This window comes from Sus scrofa, chromosome 1 (assembly GCF_054392235.1).
Source record: "Sus scrofa isolate SSC_HxYL_T2T_F1_AM1 chromosome 1, Sscrofa_HxYL_maternal_Yorkshire_Landrace_v2.0, whole genome shotgun sequence".
NCBI lineage: Eukaryota > Metazoa > Chordata > Mammalia > Artiodactyla > Suidae > Sus > Sus scrofa.
Genome location: NC_139383.1, coordinates 285,662,876 through 285,678,494, shown reverse-complemented (window position 1 = coordinate 285,678,494; position 15,619 = coordinate 285,662,876). Strand labels below are relative to the sequence as shown.

Sequence of the window (15,619 nt, the reverse complement as noted above, 5' to 3'; positions counted from 1 at the left end):
GCAGATGAAGATGTAGGTGATGCAGATGCAGGTGATATAGATGATGCAGATGATGTAGATGCAGATGATGTGGATGTAGATGATGTGGTTGTAGGTGATGCTGTTGAAGCAGATGCAGATGATGCAGACATAGAGAGTGAAGATGTAGGTGATGTAGATGTAGGTGATGTAGAAGACGCAGATGATGTGGATGTAGATGAACTGGATTCTTCTCTCCCTTCAGCACAAAGGAGTCTCCCTCCAGGATGGTGGACAGTGGGGCACAACAGGTAAGAACCATGACAAGCTGTTGACTCACAGGAGCCACCAGTCCAAGCCCCACCCTGTCATGTACCCTCAGTGTGACCTTGAACATGGTACCGAGTGCTTCTGAGCTCGAAACTCCAGCTGGTGGAGTGGAGAGCATACACACGCAGGCTGGCACGCGGCGAGTATTCAACAATGGGAGCTGTTGTGTTCTAGGTTCGTTTGAGCCTCACAGTGGTTATGACCTCAGGCTGCAGAGTCCCAGACCCAGCTCGAAGCCCAGCTCCTCCCCACACGTGCTGGATGACTATGGGCAACTTGTGTAACCTCTAGGAGCCTCAGCTTTCCCATCTGCAAAATGGGAACGACAGTCACCCTGTCCCTGAGGACTGTGTCAAAGACTTAAGGGAGACGATGCCTCAGAAGGGCCAGCACAATGCCTGGCACGCTGTGGGCTCCATGAAGAACAGCTGCTGTCGGCCAGCACAGTGGGGATGTCAGGTGGCCCAAAGGGCCAACAGGCTTCCTGGAAACCCAGACTCCAGGCCTCAGGCTCCTGGCGCCCTCCCACCCCTGGAGAAGTCAGGCCTGCGAGCATCTGGGAGGATCTGCCGTCAGAAGCCCGAGGCTGACTAAGGAAAGACGGAGCTTTCAGAAGCACCAGACAGATGCTTTCCTTTTAGAGAGGGAGCTTCTGAAAGACTTGCTTAAGCCTCCGAATTTATGCCCACTGGGTGCCTACAGAGAGAGCAACACCTTGAGTGACAGTTTATGAAGGTTTTGGAGGCAGCCACAGAGCCCAGCACTCAGTCCTAAGGGACCCCTTGGAATCGGCCTGCAGGCTCCCTCAGATGACCTGGTGGAACTGCAGAGCATGGCAGATCGGAGGCCTGTTTCACTTGCCCAAAGTAAACAAATCACAGTCGCTAACCCTAAAGTGTGGCGTTGCTCGTCCCGCCCACAGTGTTCAATCATGCAGCTTGGTAGGGGACCGGGGCCAGTGGGCATGTGTATTGCAGCAGAACGGGGCTCTTAGCAATTCCTCCAGTCAACCCGCAGAATCCTGTGGCCGGGCGTGCGTCCTTGTCAGCCTGCTGTCCCCATCAGCACAGGGAGGGAGGAGCTGGCACTGTCAACCTGCTGTTGATTTCTGCTCTTCTCTGTCAGCCTTCTGTCTTGTTTATTCTACTTGCTTCTTCTTCTTCTTCTTTTGGCTTTTTAGGGCAGCACCCACGGCATATGGAGGTTCCCAGGCTAGGGGTCAAATCGGAGCTACAGCTGCCGGCCTACACCATAGCCACAGCAACACAGGATCTGAGCCACGTCTGCGACCACAGCTCAAGGCAATGCCAGATTCTTTAACCCGCTGAGTGAAGCCAGAGATTGATCCCACATCCTCATGGATACTGGTCAGGTTCATAACCCGCTGAGCCACAAAGGGAACTCCCTATTCTACTCACCTTGGTCCCTGCAGGTCTCCTGGCCACCTGGGAGCCCTGCTGGATCTGACTTTACTTCCTGCCCAGCCTCCTCTCAGCACTTGCCTTCTCGAGGCTCCACTGTGGCTCCTAAGTTCCTCCTTGCTTTAAAGACACAGATCTTATTTTGCCTGGACAAGTCTCCTTCCACCACTCCTGCAAACACACACACACACACACACACACACACACACACACACACACACACACCACCAGCACCATCTCTTCAGGGACCAACTCTCCTCATCCCAGAAAGTCAGGCCGAGATGTCAGGTTCTGGGGGTTGGACTTCCAAAGTGTCTGGTGGACGGCTCTTAGCCCCGCAGCTGCCTCTGCAATGTCCATCCCTGGGCAAGGGGTAGCCGCCCTCTTGTCTGTCTTCTCCAGGGCCTTGAGCGGCCCAAAGACAGGAACTCGGGCTCTCTTGTCCACAGAGGTACCCCTGCCTCTGGGCCCGGAACACTGCCCTGCACTGCGCAGCCCCTCCAGAAACATTTTGCAAATGGTTGAATGAGCAAACGAAGGGTAGGCTCCAGGCAGTTCTCAGAGGGAAGGCATTCAGGAGTGCAGAAACCAAGGCTTCCAGATATTCCAGGGACTCACCCAAGCCTTCAGAGTCAACAAGAGGATGCAGGAGACTGAGCTCATGACTGTGGTCTTGGGTCCCGGTGTGATGGTCTAGGGGAAGTGTGCTGTGCTGGATGGATGGATGGGTGGATGGATGGATGATGATGGATGAATGGATGGATGATGGGTGGATGGATGGATGGATGGATGGATGGATGGATGATTGGATGGATGGATGGATGGATGGATGGATGATGATGGATGAATGGATGGATGGTTGGATTGATGGATGGTTGGATGGATGATGGATGGATGGATGGTTGGATGGATGGTTGGATGGATGATGGATGGATGGAAGGATGGATGGGTGGATGGATGGATGATGATGGATGGTTGGATGGACGGTTGGATGGATGATGGATGGATGGATGGTTGGATGGATGGAAGGATGGATGGGTGGATGGATGATGGATGGATGGATGGTTGGATGGATGGTTGGATGGATGATGGATGGATGGAAGGATGGATGGGTGGATGGATGGATGATGATGGATGGTTGGATGGACGGTTGGATGGATGATGGATGGATGGATGGTTGGATGGATGGAAGGATGGATGGGTGGATGGATGATGGATGGATGGATGGTTGGATGGATGATGGATGGATGGAAGGATGGATGGGTGGATGGATGGATGATGATGGATGGTTGGATGGATGGGTGGATGGATGGTTGGATGGATGATGGATGGATGGACGGTTGGATGGATGATTGGATGGATGGATGGATGGATGGATGGATGATGATGGATGAATGGATGGATGGTTGGATGGATGGATGGTTGGATGGATGGTTGGATGGATGATGGATGGATGGAAGGATGGATGGGTGGATGGATGGATGATGGATGGATGGTTGGATGGGTGGATGGATGGATGATGATGGATGAATGGATGGATGGTTGGATTGATGGATGGTTGGATGGATGATGGATGGATGGATGGTTGGATGGATGGTTGGATGGATGATGGATGGATGGAAGGATGGATGGGTGGATGGATGGATGATGGATGGTTGGATGGATGATGGATGGATGGATGATGGATGGATGGATGGATGATGGATGGATGGATGACACAGAGCCTGGAAAGGAAATGAGGACCCTCAAATCTGGCAATCCCGTGCATTTTCCACCTTCCACTTCCCCCTCAACACACTATCCCTTTTCCTAAAAAGCTTTCTTTCCCCCAGTTAAAAGTTCATGCACCCTGAAGCTCATGAAGTGTAGCGTAGGCTTCAGGGCCCTTCTCGGCACGTGGCCCCTTCCATGGCCTTGGACTTCATTTCCAACATTGTTTATAATCGGGTACTCTGTTTCTTAAAGAGAGGTCTGTTTAGGATGGCTTCTCTCACCTCCCCCCATCCAGGCACAGCTGCTGAGCAGGAATCCCATCCAGATGGCTATTACTGCATCTGTATCATTTTACTGTTTTGTTTTGTCTTTTTAGGGCCACATCTGTGGCATATGGAAGTTCCCAGGCTAGGAGTCGAACTGGAGCTGCAGCTGCCAGCCTACACCACAGCCACAGCAACACCAGATCTGAGACCTACACCAAAGATCACGGCAACGCCGGATGCTTTAACCTACTGAGCAAGACCAGGGATCGAACCCACATCCTCATGGATACTAGTCGGGTTCTTAACCCACTGAGCTACAATGGGAACTCCCACTTTATTGTTTGTTTTGATGCCTGCTTCTGTCCACAAGACTGTAAGCTCTTTGAGGGCAAAGCCTATAGCCAGATTGGTTTACCCCTATATTCTTGGTGCGTGGTCCACAGTAGGTGCTTGAAAGTGTCTGTAATTCAAGCAGTGAGCCAGCGGCTGTGTCTGCTGCTGTCTTCCTCACAGTACTCACTGAATCCTAGAGTTGTCTGGTCTTGTCCATTTCAGACCTTTGCTCAGACCAGCCCCTCTCTGGGTGCCCCCTCCTCTCCGGGAATCTGACCCATCCCACAGCCCCAGGCCAGGGGCACAAGCTCTCTGAGCTGCCCTGGGTGCTCCAAGGCTGCTCTCGTCTTCACTTCCAATCATGCCTTTTTTTTCCCCATGCCTGCAGCATGCGGAAGTTCCTGGGCCAGGGATCGAACCCAAGCCACAGCAGTGATAATGCCGAATCCTTCACCCACTGAGCCACCAGGGTACTCCAGCCTTTAATAACTTTTTTATTGGTTTTAATATGCAAAATCTGGTTCTCTTTTGACTGGACCATAAACTCCTTGGAAATAGTTTTTTGGTTTTTTGTTTGTTTGTTTGTTTGCTTTTTAGGGCTGCACCTTTGGCATATGGAAGTTCCCAGGCTAGCGGTCCAATTGGAAATGCAGCTGCCAGCCTACACCACAGCTGCTGGCCTACACAATTCTAATTTTTAAAAAAGAATTTATTTCAAAGGAATTTATGGTCCAGTCAAAAGAGAACCCAGGATCTGAGCCATGTCTGTGATCTACACCCATTGAGTGAGGCCAGGGATCAAACCCAAATCCTCATGGATACTGTCGCGTTTGCAACCTGCTGAGCCACAACAGGAACTCCGTGGAAATGAATTCTTAAACCTCCTGTGTTTCCACCAGCACTTTGTACATTATAGATGTGCAATAAATATGTGCTCATTGACTGATGGGTACATTAACAATTTCAAACACATACCCCCCCCAAAATATATTATAAAGCGCATGTCTGTTCTTAAAGACCTCTGGGAGACAGGGGAAAGCATGAGTGAAATTCTACACAACGGGAACATGAAGATGGCATTGCAATGTGGTCATCTGGCCAAGTTCAATGATATCCAGCGAAATCGACCCCCAAAGTTGCCAGCAAGATTTACAATTCCCTCAACCATAATGCTGTGGCCACAAGATCACCTTTCCCCACATCTTTTGGGGCACCCCATCTTTGGGGCTCCCATGTCTTTGGGAGGCTGCAGCATCTGAGCTCCGGCCAGTGGGGTTTTCCTCTGATGTGGCGAGGCAGCCTAGACGCTGCGCTCTTGGTCCCAAATGGCCAGTGGTGTGGCCTTTCTCTAATCGTATACCTCGAAATCAGAGCACTTCTGATTCTCTGTTTTCATTTCTCTGGACAAACACAAAAGATTTTGATCCACACAAAGAAATGTAACTTGTTCGCTTCTGGCTTTATCGGTTCCTCCCAGTATGTATTGTTTGGTTCCTATAAAAGATCAAAAAATCCCTCTTTGGGGCTCATTGTGTGTTTGCTCTAATGCTTTTGGTGGCCCGTTCCCCTCCCCACCCTCCGACCCCCCACGAGCGCCTGAAGTTGACCTCTTTGCTCACTGACCCATGTCAGTTTCTCCACCAAACCCTGATGTGCCTTTAAATTCTTGGGTGGAAAAATACCGCTGTTTCCTTTACAAAGCCCATTCGTTGGCTTCCCTGAAAGGAGAGCCATAGTGCCACAATGAGAGTGTACGGTCTAGAATGGGGCTCTGGTCCATCGTGGGTTTAGTTCCTGGTGGACCAAATCAATTCCATGTTAAATCCTCGAGGAGCTCACGCTGAGCAAAACACAACCAGACCAAGCCCTTGGACGATGGGGCACCAGAGAAATAAAGCCCGTGTGCCGTCAGGCATGACTCCACAAAACAGCCCCCACGCTAATCAGTTTAGCTGATGAATTACTGAGCCGGACGGTATGGATTGCTGGAAACGCTTTTGATTTGTTTTCAGCCACCATGTGGGTTGGAGGCTGGAGCTAGACAAGCCGGGACGGAAACGAGCAAATGCCTGGAACCTGTAACTAAGGGAAAGGAAACGGATTCAAAGGGGGAGATCGAGGGTTGTGGGGTGGAAATCCCGTGAAATTGGATTGTTATGATCATTATACAACTACAGATGTGATAAATTCATTTGAGTAATAAAAAAAAATTTTTTTAATATAATAAAATAAAATAAAAAGGGGAGATTGAAAGTAGCCATGAAGTGGAGCCCCCTGGTGGCATAGTAGTTAAGGGCTTGGTATTGGTACTGCTGTAGCACAGGTTTGATCCCTGGCCCGGGAACTTCTGCATACCATGGGTGCCACCAAAAAAGAAAAGAAAAATAAAATAAAATTAATGGAGTTGTGGGGGTGGGGGAGAAGCAAACAATGGATAGAGAAGCAATTAAACTAAACCATCTCATTTCTGTAATTTTTTTTTTTGTCTTTTCTGGGGACGCACCCATGGCATATGGAGGTTCCCAGGCTAGGGGTCTAATCGGAGCTGTAGCCACCAGCCTACGCCAGAGCCACAGCAACGCCAGATCCGAGCCACATCTGGGACCTACACCACAGCTCATGGTAACATCGGATCCTCAACCCACTGAGCAAGGCCAGGGGTCAAACCTGCAACCTCATGGTTCCTAGTCGGATTCTTAAACCACTGAGCTGCAATGGGAACTCCTCACTTCCATAATCTTTGTATTAGGTTTTCAAAAGACCCTGGGCCGTGGGTGAACGAATAATGAATTCTCCACATGCTGATGTTTTCTGGTTCAGGGTTTATCAGCCTCAGCACTATTGACATTTGGGGAGATGACTCCCCATTTTGGGGCAGGGGGGGGTGTCCGGTGCATTGAGCAGCAAACCTGGCTTCTACCCACTAGATAACAGTGGCAGCCCCCTTCCCAGCTGTGACAACAAATGCATCTCCTGACAGGGCCAGATGTTCCCAGGGGAGCAAAACCGAACCAGTGCCCTCCTCTCACCCCAGTTGATAATCACGGATCTAATTTTAGAATGTCACCACCTCTTCTGTAAGATAGTTTCTCATTTAAATGAGTCTTTTTCCCCCTTTCTTTCTAAGGGCTGCACCTGCAGCACAGGGAAGTTCCCAGGCTAGGAGTCCAATCGGAGGTTGCAGCTGCCAAGTCTGCTTTCGGCCACGCCAGATCCTTAACCCACTGAGTGAGGCCAGGGATTGGACCTGCATCCGGGTGGATACTGGTCGGGTTCGTAGCCCGCTGAGCCACAAAGGGAAGTCCTTAAATCAGCCTTCATTACATCCTGAGCAGTAGACAAGGAAAGTATTAGCATCCATGCTTAACAAACGAGGAAACTGAATCTCAGACATCAAGCCACTTGCCCAGGAACCCTCGAGAGAGCTAGAAACTGGATTGTTTTCATCCTCAGCCAGGGTGTGCTCATCTGCTCCAGGGCACCATCTCTGGAAGCACGAGATGGGGTGGGAGACAGTATTTTTCGAGAGAGAACACAGGGGAAAAGAGAAAGTCCTTGCGTGGGTTTGTTTCACGCTACATTTATAAGTTCAGATTCGCAACATTTCCTTAAGGTCAACGGATGAGAATAAAGTTGTTTTCAGAAACTTGAGCGTTGCAAGCAGGATAATGGAAAAATAACCAAAGTGCTCACTCTTTTTTTTTTTTTTTTTTTTTTGGCCATACCCACATCATGCAGAAGTTTCCAAGCCAGGGATCACCTGCACCACAGCAGCGACCCGAGGCATAGCAGTGACAACGCCAGGTCCTTAACCCACTGAGCCACCAGGGAACTCCACTATTAAGTGCCCTCCTGGACCTGGCACATCTGTGTCATCTTACTGACTCCCCACAACTCCTCCATGGCCAGGTGCCAGCTCTATTAGCCCATTTTATAGAGAGGAAACTGAGGCTCAAAGGTAAGTAACCTCACACGGGGCACAGCAAGAAGGTGGCGGAGACAGAACCCACCCTTGATCGGCCTGGCCCCATGGCCTGCCATCTACACCTTTCCCTCTGGTGTGGTGGCTGCAGTTTCACAACTGCCTGGACAACCAACTTATTGCTATATTTTTTTGTGATTGTATGGAAACAGTAACTGCAGCCAGGAATTGGTTCCACGGTCCTCTTTTGCACAGATTCAGAAGTATGAAAGGAGCGTCGAGGGGTGATTTCATTTAAAGTTGAATTGAAAACACACAACACACAAAGTTGAATTGCTACCAATAGCCAACAAATACATTTTTTTGTGCAAATACAAAGATCAGACAAAAGGCGCCCCACAGCTACAGCATAAGCTAAAATCAACGCAAACACGGTATGATGGCAAATGTGCCTCTGTTGGCTTTGCCCGGCCAGCTAGAGGTCCTGAGGTGGAAATGACGCCGAGCAGGGGGTCTGAAGTTTCGCAAGCCGGGTTCCCAGGGGCGAGGGCTACAGGAATGGATTCGCCCAGCCCAGAGGTCCAGCAAGGTCCGAGCCTGGTTAGAACCCTCCTGGTCTGTGACACACATGCACTGCAGGTCCAGCCCAAACACAGAACCAGCACCCCTCAAACGAATCAACTCAAATAACAGCTAACGAGTTGGTGAGCTCCACTGTTAGCATGTCATATAGAACACTTTGCACTGAGTTTCCTTCTTATTATATATACACATATATATACATTTTTTTTTTTTTTTTTTTTGCTTTTTTAGGGTGGAACCCGCAGCATGTGGAAGTTCCCAGGCTGCAACTGAGACCTACACCACAGCCACAGCAACACTGGATCCGAGCCGCATCTTCGACCTACACTGCAGCTTGTAGCAACGCCAGATCCTTAACCCACTGAGTGAGGCCAGGGATTGAACCCACATCCTCACAGACACTATGATGGGTTCCTAACTCGATGAGCCAAAATGAAAACTCCTTTACTATACTTTTTAAATAGTTAAAGATGCATTTCCTTAAAGAGCAGCTCGAATCAGACATTTTAGAAGACCTCAGATGCCTCTAGAGCCTGGTGAACAACTTGAGAACCACTGCCACAGAAAATGGGGTTGAGATTCTGTCTGAGGGCCAGCTGTAAATCAGGAAAACCTTGTCTTTCAAATAAAGGGAAAGTGGCTTCAATTATACAAGGAGCGGCTCTTGAGCCTGGAAGGTTCTGGAAGGTGCTGGACGTGACTGCCGACTTGTTCAGCCAGGACTCGGGATCCTTCCTGGAGGAACAGGCTCCCCCCACAGGACAAAGGGATCCGAGAGGAGGGTTCAGAAGGGGGCTGAGCGCATCTCGAGGAACCCACATTCCAGGGTCCTATTTACACTAAGGTTTTGAAGCCAGAGCCTCCCTTTTCCAAAAGGGCAAAAAGAAGGCGGGCTCCTCGGGCAGAGCTGCCCCCAGGATGGTGGCAAAGGCCTGGAAGGGAACAGTTCTGCTTTCTGAAACGGCCACCGGGCCGGGCGCTGCTGCAGCGCTGCTGGCTCAACGAAGGATGCGCCTGGGTTCCAGCAAGCGGGAGGCTTTGAATTAAAGAGAAGAGAAAAAGAAAAAAGGACAGAGAGAGAGAGAGAGAGAGAGCGTTGCAGTGATGGAGGAGCCCACAGCTTTCTCTTGAAAAATGAAAGCTGCCCCCTGGCCCGCTGGGGCTGGGTCATCAGGATGGGCAGTTTGGGTTCAGCCCCCTCTCTCGTGTTTCATTGTCTCCTGTTCCATTGTCAATTGAACATAAAAGGATCTGAGCAAGCAGAGGCATGTTCTCTTCAACACAGGAGCTGAACGTAACATTTCTGCATTGTACTCAAACATAATAAAAATACTGACCCGCGCCGGGAGGTTTGCCTGCCTGTGGGTTTGTGTGCCCGCCTTCTTTGCATTTGTCTCTATCTGTGCATTGATATTCACCAGCATCAATATGTGCTAGAGACGTCAGGCATTAGTGGGCATGGTGTGGCGGCCTGGTTCTGTAGAGCATCCATTTGGAACACAGTGGCTCTAAAGAAATGCTTCCTCGGGTGACAGCGGTAGCAAGTCCAGCAGCAGCGCCGCGTCTTAGGAACAAGAACTCGGGTGGGGGGGAAACCCTGTGAACACTTAGCATCTAAGGAGGCAGAGTCACCTGGTCCCAGAGGGCTGGCTTTTCCCCAACCTCCAGCCTGATCGGAAGGTGCCTTTTCATCCTTCAAGGTCCAGGGCCAGGTCTGTTCCTTTACGAAGCCTCCCAAGTCCTGCTCAAGCTTTCGACCGCCCACATCTGAACCCTGCTGGGGGGTGCGTAAACTTGAACCTTCCAGGGGCTGACACTGCTTGTCTTATTACCCGTGTGTGGGGTGTGGGTATGCGTGTGTGCGCAACAGTAAGAGCTAACACTTCTTGAGAGCTTTCTTTGAGACAGGGGCTGTACCATATATATACACACACACATGCCGCATATGTGCATGCAATATAAATATATATATATATATATACATGCTCTGTCTCTGCAGCTAAATAGTTAACTCCTGGTGGGCAAGAGCTGAGTTCTCAACTTGTGTCTATGCCCCCAAGAGAGCTTGGGATGGTCCTGAGTACTTAGTAAACATGCAACAAATAGTTCTCGGCTGTCAAATCCTGAGAAATTAGTAGGCTCCACTTTGGAAGGAATGCGGAGGGAAACGATGCTGGAATCAGATTTGTTGGTAAACATCTTTTGACCGCCTGCTGCCCAGAAACAAGGCATCTGTGCTGTCACTCATCACCTAACTGTGTATTCCAGCCCAAAGAGCAGGGGGCTGGGTGTCAGGTGACCAAATCTCATGCCACTCCTGTGACCCGGTCAGGGGAGCGCCTTGGGCAAGTCTCTTCCCCTCTCTGGGCCTTAATGTCCTCCAAAAAGGGAATTGGACTAGATGTCTGTAAGCCTCCCTCCAGCCCCAAAGGCTGTGCTTCTGTAACTCTATCATACAAACGCATGCACTTCTTATTTGTGACATAAACCCCCACGGAAAAACAAAGTCGGCCATAAATTATGAAAAGACTGGGTGCCGTGATTGTTTGCACTTTCGGAGGATGCTCAATTCACTAAATTCCGCCCCGGTACCTAGGCTGCCTCTCCAGGGCGACAGAAGATTCAAGGCTGTCAGTGGAGCAAACCAAGCAGTCTCTCCCCATAATTGTATTGACAGGATATCAGCTGAGTTTCGATGGCAGGCAGGGTGCACCCTGACAGTTTCTGTGAAGGAGCCTTGAAGGCTATTGTAGCAGGAGCCTATGTTGAGTCACAGAGTTCTGGGGAAACGAGAATCAAGCGGGGAGAAGCTTGGTTCTTTCTCTATTTAATTTTATTCTTCCCGGAGAGTCACATTTGAAGGCAAGCTGGCTAACCACACATCACCTTATACAATGGAATAGAAGCCTTTTCTAATGGCACATATTCACATTTTTTCTGGGGCCACATAAAACGCAGAGCAGATTCAATTAGCCCCACTAAATAGCCAGTTGGCTTGGTTTTAAATGAGGCAAGTGGTTGCTGAGCATTTGCGGAGAAAATATCTGCTTGGATGTCGGAGTTTTTCCCCTTTTCACTTGGGGACCGTGGCACCTCGCAGACACGTTTTGAATAGCGGATGTGAGTAGGTCCTGGTAAATTTCATGGCCGTGAAACAGCAGTGTTGTGTTTGTTCAGGCACTGTGTCTGCATTTTAAATGACAACCATCCTATTCACTGGAGGAGACGATCTGAGCAACAGCCTCCAGTATGGGGCATAAATGACTATTTCTAAGGTGCTATCATCTTCCAATATAGGTGCAACCTGCAGATGCAGGTTTAGACAAAACCAAAATACACTTCGGTTCCAATCGTCCTCCTGCAGTCACCCAGGCAGAGGGCACTCCCCCAGGCAGAGGGCACTCCCCCCTTAGCTGCTCACAACAAGAAGGGGCATGAAACGGGGGTCTGAAAGGCTGGGTTTGTGAAACTGCCATGCCGCAGTGAAGAAATCCACCCCCCGCCATCCCTCGATAGAAATTTCAGCAACATATTATTTTTTTTTAAGATTTTTTTTAAAGGCGCCACAATCTTGAATCTTTTCAATCGTCTCCTTTTCTTGAGAGCTGAAAACCCGAAAGTTTTTCCATAATTTAAATTTTCCTTAAAATAGAGGAAGCTGTTTGGAGTGGTAAACAAAAATAATAATAACGCTGGGCTGGGAGCCAGTGAAGGTGACTTCTACCCGGGGCTCTGCCAGAAGGGGCTCTGCCAGAACCTTGCACAAAGAACCCACTGCAGATGGCCTCGGCGTCTCCACTGTAAGCGGGGGTCTGGAGAAAGTAACGGCCAAGGTTACCTCTTGCCCTCAATGCTTCTGCAGCTTTTCGTTAGGTCAGCTTTTGGTAGAAAATCTGGCAGCACTGGTCAATACTGAAAGTGAACAAAATCTTAACTGCAACTCAAAGTACCCTATGGTCCATCAAGAGCCGGAGGGAGGAAAATAAGAAGAAAAAGCCCCACTGGCCCCAATAGAAGACAAGCAGGGCACCACCACCAGGGCGCCCCCTGCTGCTCGGGCTCAGTCACCACCAGCAGGGCAGCCCCGCCCTGCTTCTCTTGCCCTGGAGACAGAACCCCCAGCCGTGGGAAAGTGACCTCCTGCACATTTTCCAACCCAAAGTTCAGGTTCAGGAATTGGGACTGAATTCACCTGGAAAGCTGTTCAGCTAGTGCCATCCAGAGGCCAAATACTGTCCTTCTGGATATGCAGTATAAGCTAAAGGAGAAAAGGGGGGGGATTTTTAACATATAGATGAATATTATACATGCTATACACATGTACATTGTAGAGAAACACGTGTGTGCACGCACACATAGGTGTGAAATGTATGCGTGTGTACAATATGTCTATATCTATGCATATACATAGGTGTGTATGCATACATATACCTTGGGTAAGAACCACACACTGCTAATTCACCATGGAGAATAACTCCTGTATGTTGTTCTTTTTCTTTTTGGCCATACCCACAGCATGCAGAAGTTCCCGGGCCAGGGATGGAACCCGAGCCACAGCGGTGACAACACCCAATCCTTAACCCATTGTGCCACCAGGGAATTCCATGTCCATTTTATAGTTAAGTCGGCAGGAGTTGGTCCACCAGTAACTGCTTGAGTAAAAACAATGGTTGGGGCGGGGACATTGACACCCCCACTTGGTCCCAGAGTAAACCCCATCTGTCTGTGCCATCTATCCTCTGAGAGTGGCTTTTCTCACCTAGACGTCAGTGAAGGACTTTGCTCCACTTTGAGAGCCCTTGGACGTGGGGTGTATTAAGTGGAGGGTGCCAAGTGCCATAAGCCAGCTTCTCCCAGCTGCTGGCCCAGAACCACAGTTTGGGTAAGACGGGAGGAGAGATGATGTTTTCATAGGAGCCAAGTAACTCAGCTGAGTCCACCACGATGTTAAGAAAGCCCAAGTTCACTGTACCAAAAAGCAAAAGCTAGCAATCAAAACCTCTGGGCTCTAGGCAGCTCCTGGCCTTCAGATAAATAACGGTGACTGAATCCATGGTTATGACCTGCGCCTTCCACCGCGGGTGTCTGGGGAACTGCGCGTATTTTTAGAGACACACTGCCCTCCAGTGGCTAAAGGTAAAATTGCTCCGTGACCAGCTTTCCAAGCGCCAAACCTCAAGACTTTTCCTGGGGCCTGGGGAAGGCGTGTCGATGCGACGCCAACAACCCCGAAACGTTGCTCGGGTGAGGGCTTGTGAAATCAAAGAGGAGGTGAATAGTTGGAAACCGCAGCTCCCTCACTCGAACGTGCCAGTAGGCGCCCTAGGGCAGAGATTCGCACTTTTTCCCTCTGAGGGTCGTAATTCTGGATAACAGTATGATTGGGTGGAAATTAAGGTGTGAAGGGACGCTTCCAAGAGAGATATCGAACGCTTGCCGCCAGAGAGCAGCCCAGGCGTGCAGGAAGAAGAGGAGAGGAAGCCTGCACCCTGAGAGGGCTGGCGGGTGATAAGGACATAATTGGATGCTGCTACCTGTCACCACGTGGGTTGACCCTGGGCAAATACATATGCAAATAGCAGCAGCCAACGTGGAGGGCTTCCGATGTGCCAGGGGTCCGGCAGGGATTACCCTATGCAATATTCACGATCACTCTCTTTTATGAGGGCCATTATCATCCCACTTCACGGATGAGGAAACTGAGGCTTACTGAGGTGATCTGGCCTGCCCATGACCGCATGGGTCCAAGTCCATCTGGACCAGAGCTGGATTTTCCGAAGCCGCGCTCGGACAGCAGCGGTGGGGCCCGGCTAGGACGGATGGAAACCCCCGGCCGCGTGGGTACCCAGTAAGGGGGCGAGCGCAAGAGGGTGTTGGGCGTGGGGACAGCTCACCTTGACGATGAGAGGGTTCTGAAACATGGAATCCCTCACGACCCCCAGCCTATCGTTCTCCATGCCCGGGCGGATGTCGGCCACCGTTAGGGGCCGCCGCGGGGGCGGGCAGATCTGGCTGACTGTGCGGCGCACCGGCGGCTTCTTCTTCCATCTCATGAGGTCCTGGCTGGAGCTCCCGGCCTCTGGCATCCTGGGGGTCGCGGAGAGTCGGCCCGCGGGCTGGATCGGGCGCGCTTTCCAGCTGGGTGGCGGGCGTGGAGTTCCGAAGGGCACTCCGCAGGTCCTGGGACGCACCACCCGGCCCCGGGGTGGACACCGGGCGCTGGGCCCCCTTCGGAGCGAGGCGCACTCACATCGCGCCGCCCCCTCTTTGCAAGGAGCTGTAAAATCTACATAAGCCCCTCTGGTTCCTGAGAGCGTCTTCTGGGCACCGAGCTGCGGTTTGGAAAAGAAGCGAAAATCAAAACCACCCCTTGAGAAAGAATGGAACGGTCCGTCTCGATGGCGACGGGACGCCAACGGCGCTGGAACGCTTTTGGTGGTTTTACTTTTAGGAAACTTATTGGTGGCCAACATAGAGGTCTTGTTTTCGTAAACAGCTCTGAGAAAAACCCAAGCATCACCACTGGACCGTGTTAAAAGCTACAGGGCTCTAGAAGGACTTTACCCTTGACTTTCATTTACCCCGACACCACTCACTGCCCTTCCCGCTTCTCCCTGCGCCACACGCGCGCGCTGCGGCAAAGAGCGCTACATATTTCCAGACGGAATAGAGATCCGAATTCCAGGTCTAATATGACTGTTAATGCACTGGGTGGTCTCAAATTAGTCACCTTCTGATCCTCAGTGTATTCTTCTGTGAAACGGGTAGGGAGGAAAGTCGAGTTGGACGAAATCTAAGGCATCCCACTCTGAGCCGCAGAATAGAGGGACGTTGAAAAAATACAGATTCACTGAATCAGAATATCTGGAAATGGTTTCTGGGAATCTGCATTTTTAAAAATCTCCTCCCTCCTCTTCGGATTTTTTTTTTTTTTTTTTTTTTTTTTGTCTTTCATCTTTTGAGGGCCACACCTGCAGCATATGGAGGTTCCCAGGCTAGGGGTCTAATTGGAGCTATAGCTGCAGGCCTATGCCAGAGGCACAGCAACACCAGATCTGAGCTGCGTCTGCGACCTACACCGCAGCTCACAGCAA

General features: G+C 50.4%; 1 protein-coding gene across 2 annotated transcripts in view; it reads right to left on the bottom strand.

The window, feature by feature from the left end:
* CFAP77 (cilia and flagella associated protein 77) overlaps positions 1-14,686 on the bottom strand; it is a 145,544-nt gene extending 130,858 nt beyond the window's left edge. For both annotated transcript variants that reach the window (XR_014829933.1, XM_021085476.2), the window contains exon 1: positions 14,420-14,686. Coding sequence is in view for 1 of the 2 variants with exons in the window: in XM_021085476.2 (XP_020941135.2) it covers positions 14,420-14,611 (192 nt within the window). In the remaining variant the exon portion in view is untranslated. The remainder of the gene's footprint in view (positions 1-14,419) is intronic.
* Positions 14,687-15,619: the final 933 nt, after the last annotated feature.